This window comes from Nematolebias whitei, chromosome 13, assembly GCF_014905685.2.
Source record: "Nematolebias whitei isolate Nwh7 chromosome 13, NemWhi1, whole genome shotgun sequence".
NCBI lineage: Eukaryota > Metazoa > Chordata > Actinopteri > Cyprinodontiformes > Rivulidae > Nematolebias > Nematolebias whitei.
The window spans coordinates 13,777,433-13,784,996 of NC_056510.1; the positions used below are offsets into that span (position 1 = coordinate 13,777,433).

Genomic DNA, 7,564 nt, shown 5'->3' on the forward strand with positions numbered 1-7,564 from the left:
ATATATATATATATATATATATATATATATACTACAGATGATACAAAATCTATAGACAGGCATATAGATACTTTATTATATCCAGATGGAAATTCAAAAGATCTAGTAGTATCAGGATCTCAAATAAACATATTAATGTAATTAGAATAAATAGCCAGGATGTGTCCTGATTGTGGGTTTGGGGGTAGTTTTATAATAATAATTATATTTTAATCAATTTGTACTGCACTTTCCATTTTATAATATCTAAGTTCTACAATATAAAACATCTAGAGAATAAAACATGGGCTAAAAAAAAATAACTAAAAAACTGCAGGATTAAAAATACCTTTAAACACTATAAAATCCTTCAAATAAAAAGGTTTTCAGTCCTTTCTTTAACATTTCTGTAGTCTGGGGTATTCTTAGATGGTCGGGGAGGGTGCTCCACAGATGGGGAGCAGCAGAGCAAACGGCCCTGTCACCCATGGTGCACTGTTTTTTGTCTGGGGAGGGTGGAGCTGATAGGAGTTTGTGCAGCGAAGAGACCGTGTTGATGTCTGAGCAGTCCTTTAAGACAGCGTGGAGCATTGCTGTAATTGGTGGTTGAGTAAGAAAAACTTGTATTCAGTGCGGAGTGAAATGGGAAACCAGTGGAGGGATTTAAGGATTGGGGTGATGTGATCATATTTCCTTTGCTTTATCAGAATCAATTTTTTTGTATCTAGTATTAATATCTTGTTAATTTAATTGTATTTGAGTGTTTTCTGTTACATTTTTATTTTGGCTCTGTGTCATGTTGCTTTCAGAGTTTTCAGCCATTATTTCCCTCATCAGCCCTAGTTTTACCCACACCTGCATTCCATCATTACACACCTGTTCTTCGTTCAGAAATCACCCCTTCCAGCATACCTACATACCCAGTTCTCTTAGTACCGGTAATTCTTTGGTTCTAGTGCAGATCACAATCCTAGTTCATTGTGTGTAAATTGTTGTGGTCGCTGCAGCGTTTGACTTTTATCAATACATTTCTTACATTTTTATACTCAACACAATCATGGCTATAACTCAGTGTTTTTTATTTTATTTTTATTTTACATTCACTTAAAATTCAATAGCCCAAGATCTTTTTTTTTTTTTTTTTAACTTTGTTTAATAGTTGATTCATTCATTCAATTCTACCTTGGTTTACACTGTATTATAGTGTTGTTGATAACTATTAGAATCAACTTTATCTGTTGGCAAAATACGTCACAAACCACTAAACAGATGATATTGAAATTTTTAATTTAAGATGACTGATGCAGCCAACTGACTTTGGACAATACATAAATGGATATAACTAACTCCGTTTTACAGTTATAGAGTGAACATGTGGTGTGTTTATAGTTGAGCAATGCCTCTAGTGTATTACTGAGTGCAACATTTCTGCCTTACACTTTGGTATTAACTGTTGACGATAACACTGTTGGCCTAAAAAGTGATGGGTGATAAAGATTCCTTCAAGAAATGCTAAGCCTTCAATTACTTCTTAAAATGTGTATTTTTCCAACAAAGTTAAGTCAGGTGATTTGGACGGTTTCTTTCTTTCCTTTTTTAATTTTTTTGTTGAAATGTTTTCTGCTTCATCCAAAGAACTTTTTCAGTCTGAGGAGCCACAACAAACTCAGTCCCACACGCAGCGCAATAGTGGGCCAACCAGTTTGATGGTGGTAAGATGGTTTCTAGAATCTGCCCTCTCCTCCGTCGACTCCTCTGAGGCAGCTATTGCCAAAGTGGTTCAAAACATCAAAGTTCATGCTCAATAATCCAGGTAGAAGATCTAATAAAATTAAGTGGGACTGAGTTAGTTGTAGCTCCTCACACTGATGAAGTCGTTTGGATGAAGGATGAAATGTTTCAACAACAACGCCTGGAATTCTGAGCACAAACTTTGATGTTTGTATTTTTAATTTTGTATTTATTTCTAATAAATCCATTAGACACATGCATTGCATATTTGGAGCTAAACACTTGTTTGGTTTTTACATTTTATTTTGATACCACTTTACAATAAGGCTCCTTTTATAGATGGATAATAAATAGTTTATAGATATGCTATTAATTCCTCTATAAAGACTTTATAAATCATTAATGACTGCTTATTATGCATTGATTAAGGGTGACACAGACAGAAATCTGATCAGTTTCTTGCCAAATAGTGAGCCAAATCTGTTCACCTATATTTCATCTAGAGTTGTTATAATAAACATTTCATACTAAATTACTACCTTGTAAGCACAATACGATTTGTAAACCTATTTTTTAAATATATAATATTAGTTGTAGATACTTATAATGCAGTGATAAAGTACAATATTATATGCTAAAAAATAGGTTTACAAATGCTTATTGTGCTTACAAGGTAGTAACTTAGTCTGAAATGTTTAATATAACAACTCTAGATGAAATATATAGGTAGCAGATTTGGCTCACTATTTGGAAATAAACATATTTTTTCCCTTCTCTGTCCCACTTGGAATCAATAACATATTTATGAACTATTTATTAGCCATCTATAAGGGAGCCTTATTGTAAAGTGGTACCTTTAATATATACAGGTATATAGGGAGGTTTTTAAAAACCTAATAAAAAACCAAGCACTTTGGCTTTTGCCTTGTCACTGTTGCCAACTTCCACATCCCTGTGACCTCTCTCCTCCCATCTTCTTGATATATAGCCATTCCCATCTATGCTTCCTCAAGAATATTAGTTTCTTTTAAATGAGCAAGGACAGAGGAGGCTTCCAGAAGAACAAGGAAACACGTGTACCCTAAGCCTTTCATCAAATGGGATCATTTATAAACGCCTTGCCACCTCCGCTAACTCATGTGACTGACTTAAAGAGAGGATTTCTTATTTGGCCATTTTGGTTCTTTCATCATTATATCTCTTCCCTGCATCTCTCTCTCTGTTTCACACATCTATCACGTCTCACATCCAGCATGATAAAAAGTTGTAATGTTTGCCTGCAATAATCAATACATGCTCCAAAGTGACTTGAATATATGCTACGACTGAAACAAAGCATTTTTTTTTCCACAGATGATTGATGAGAAAGTATTTGTAACATTATCTTTTATATGTTCTCTGTCTAAAACAGGTCTCTCTTGAAAATGAGTCCTTGTGACTCAACGAGACTAACCTGTATAAATAAAGGTTGAATGAATTTTACTTTTTACTAGGCAGTTAAAAAAGAAGAAAAAAGCTAAGTGTAACCTTCAAATAATAATCTTTTTTTTTTTTGGTCAACATCCAAACGCTCCTTTCTCATGATTTACCAAGGTAACAGTGCCCTGATACACACCGGTAAATACTGGAATATAGTTTCAAGGACAACAAGATGAAATAACTTGTTTTTTTCTCCTTGCAGGCTTCATAAGCGTAGCTGAAGTTTACCGAGCATTTTTCAACCTTGGTGATTTTGGCTTTTATGATACATCTTGAGGAGAGGTGTCTGGTTTTTTTTTTACTACTGATCTATGTTCTTACAGAATCAACGAGCAAACGATTGGGACAAGTATACTTTTTCTGGAAGCACAAAAATAAAATAAGTAAAGTAAACATCAACAAGAAGCCAATTCTGATTGGAAACAAGCCACTTCTCAGCAAAGCATCACATACTGTGCTAATGTATTACTAGTTAGAGGTTTTTTTTGTTTGTTTGTTTTTTGTTCAATACATGTCATGTGTAGTGAAGTAGTAATTCATGACACAACCGCATTTGCATATACTGTTCACTATAGTAAATGTTAGTTTTGTTCAAAGTTTGACACTTTAAATGTTATTAAGTGCAAAACTTTTAATTATTGACATTTTCTTCGCACTATTTTCCATGAAAATAAGTTTCATCCTAGTTTGCACGCAGTTCTAAAATGGTAAAGTAGGACTGTTGATAGATTCATCCCCATAAATACCTTCACAGGGCTGAGTCTCAAAGACTTGAAGGGGGCAGCTGCCCTGATTCTCCATGGCCTGAATGATCACAGCTCGGGAGCGCGTTTGACGACCAGTGGACTCAAAGCTCCGTCCTTCCAGGCAGGTCAGCTGGCAAGAACTCCAAGATGACCATTCAGTTAAATGACAATCTCCTGAGAGCAGAAACAAAGAAAAAAAAAGAACAAGATGTATATCACAGCTCTCACACAATGACTGCTGGAGATAGGCACCAGCTCCCCTGCAGCAAGTAAAGAAGACAGATGGATGGATGTATCATAGCTTGGAAAACAATAATTTACATTATTCTCAAATATATAAGCCTGGTTTTAAATATTCTTGCTGCAGTATGTTAAATATTATTGTATTGGCACTTCTAATCGTTCCTGGAATTTTTAGTGGAGATCAAAAACAACTTAATTGCACGTCACACAATGTGTGGACAGCATAACTACTTTTCTCGTGCACACAAGGAACTGTTCTGGTGCTCATGCAATAATATCTAATGTGCACCAAAAGAGTGTCTCTAACTTTTGGAGACAAACCAACTCAAGGTGGTTTCCACCCAAGAAAACAAAAAGAAACTGCTATAACTTTTACAATTTTTATTCTACCATTTGGAGTTGTAGTGGTTGTTTCAACACATGTTTTGCAAAACACACTAAACAACATCTGTGCATAAACCTTGGCATTACCTAATGGACTTAGTTGTCTGTTAGCAAAATATCTCATGATTGGATGAATCTCTATGCAAGTCTCAGATAGTAATAATTGGTTATATTTGTACAACTTTTGGAGTCAAGCCAATTCAAGATGGCTGACAGAGCGAATCAAACCTAGAGAAAACACAAATGGCTTTACTTTGATGAGTTTCACAGACACTAAACCAATGTTTGGTGTGACAGTTGTTAACAGTCAGACCCAACATATACTTAAAGAATTAGCAGATCATGTCATATCACATGGCACATTACGATGTTACAAAGCTTTATGCATAAGTTTCAGTGTTGAAATAAAATGGCTAGAACTTTTTTATTTCTTAACATAAGATGAATTTAGTATAAAATACTAGCATGGATGTGGCTGGTGATGTGCATTCCATGAAGGGATGCAAGAACTTTAAACTTCTTTGACTTTTTGGTTGAACTTCTCAGAAAAAATGAATTTTTGAGCACACAAACTATCTGGCGTGCACCAGATAATATTGTAGGCACATGAGGATGTTTTCAGTGTACACAATAGTTTCTGATTCTCACAATCAGCCTACTTATATATATATATATATATATATATATATATAACCCAAGTCCCTTTAGGGTTGCTGTATAATTGGGTCTCAGGAGAGGAAAATAATTAAGCTAACAGACTATTTTTATGTCAACAACTGACACAAGTGTATCACATTCATGAATGTCAAACACAAATATCCTTTGTCATGCATGGTAGGGTTACCCTGCAGCAATAATATCAGCCAGTGCCACATATCCTCAGCCTGAGCAAGCCTCCGATTCTCTGCCTTGAACATCCATTAGTGCCTATCTGCAGACTGAGGCATCTCATTATCTTTCATCTTTATAAGAATACTCTCTATCAGCTCCTCCCTCGTGCTGTTTCATGTGCGGAAACATGCTGTGGCAAAACCTGCATTAAGCAGCATCAAGCCACATGTGCATATTATATCTCGCACGTATGCCGACAACGCCTCCGCTGGCCCCTACACAGCACCTGCCACCCTCACACTGACAGCCACACACACACAAACACTCACGTCTGCTCTTGGCATCAAACGCTCCTGATCCTGAGCCAAGACTCGCTGCATCGGCGGATTGAGTGATGAATCAAGCAGAGGATCAGAGGGGAGAGAGATGAGCAGAGGCAACCACTTACTCCTCATAGCCGAAGCTCACAAAAGGCTTCACGAGGCAATAGCCATGAACAGGGAGAGCCAAGTAGTCTTTTCATCAAACAATAATTGTGCCTTTAAAATAAGTAAAATGACAAACCTTCAGAAGCACTAAGATCTATGTAACCCAAGTGGCAGCCATGAACAAATCCAGAGTAAAGGTTAATTTTAAAGCCAGGAAACTGCCAGCAACTTCCTCATTCAGGGAAAATTCAACTTCCATTTTGCGGCTTAAAGAATAAATAAAGACATCAAACTGGCAGCTAGTGTGTGTTTATGATGCTATACTGTCTGCTTGTTTCTATGGTGATTCTTACAATGATAAGGTCAAACGTCTCTCAGCAAAATGATCAACTGAATCATAACAGATGTGCTCAATACAAAGTGTCAGGATATGTTCTGATTTATACACATTTATTGTTAAATTCCTGCAGATGTTAAGAGAGGAGATGGTGAATGGGTAATAGGGTTTGTGTTTATTTGTCTCTTATAGTGTTGGCAAAATACTTCATGAACCACTGGAAGCATTTTACAAAACAGTCTCTAAAAGTATTTAGTGAAAGCACATCTACAGCTAAATAACTCTTGGAGTCAACCCCACAGCTACGCAACCTTAGCCTAAGCTACGCCTCAGCCAGTTTTACAGACATGTAGCTAATATTGCTAATATTTGCTCAAGCAGTTGAGCATTGTCTCCAACACATACTGTACTCTAAGTACTAACAAATCATGTTTAGTCTGTTTAAAACATTGTCATAATGGAGCAAATCTGTCTGAGTCATCAAAACATCTCAGAAACAACTGGATTGAGGAAACTTTCAGAGAGTAATTGAATTTTGAGCCACAACTGATTCACCTTTAGACAGGGTAGCCAGCATTTCATGAAAACAAAATTCCTTGAGTTTTCCTTGGGTAAATCCTGAAATTCCAGGACTTATTTCAGTCCCACAAAACACTCAGAACTCAGCAGGTTAGGTGGTGGGCAGAGTCACACTCAGAAACAACAGTAACTATACTGCAAGCTACAATATGTGTAAATGGCAATCATTCCTAATAATTAATTACATTGTACAACATCAGAAACTAAAAAGTCATCATAGCCAATCAGTAAGGATACATGTAATATATACACACATTAGAATATCATAATATATTTTATTATCAGCAAATCAATATTCAGATTTCTCGAGTTTCCCCTGATTTATCAATCTTAGCTAACAAAAAAAAATGACAATGACATTTTTTTTTTTTAAACAAATTGAGATAATTTTGTGGTGGTAGTAGTTAAGAGTCATCCTCCAATTGTTATCTGAGCACTAAATACAGAATCACATGAGACCTTGCATGTTGTCATTTACAAGGTTTGACCAAAATCCATTAACTCATCCCCTTTTATAATAAGATGATTTTAGTTTAAAACTCTGGCATGAAAGGTGGCGGTGCTTGATGAGCAATCAAAACTTCAGCACAGCGACTGCTTGGACATAAGCAAACTGCATGGGAACAATTACATGTAGACATGGGACATGTTTGTTGTTACATCCATCCATTATCTTTACCCGCTTCTTCCTTTTTGGGTCGCTGGGGTCACTGGTGCCCATGTCTAGCCATTACTGTACAAGAGGCGGAGTACACCCTGGACAGGTCACAAGTCAATCACAGGGCCACATAGAGACAAACAAGACAAACAACCATTCACTCTCTCAC

The 7,564-nt window shown here is 36.2% G+C and overlaps 1 protein-coding gene across 1 annotated transcript in view; it reads right to left on the minus strand.

Moving 5' to 3' along the window:
- thsd7ba (thrombospondin, type I, domain containing 7Ba) overlaps positions 1 to 7,564 on the minus strand; it is a 134,284-nt gene that overhangs the window by 3,177 nt on the left and 123,543 nt on the right. Inside the window, exon 22 of the mRNA XM_037686118.1 lies at positions 3,936 to 4,109. Coding sequence (XP_037542046.1) covers positions 3,936 to 4,109 — 174 coding nt within the window. The remainder of the gene's footprint in view (positions 1 to 3,935; positions 4,110 to 7,564) is intronic.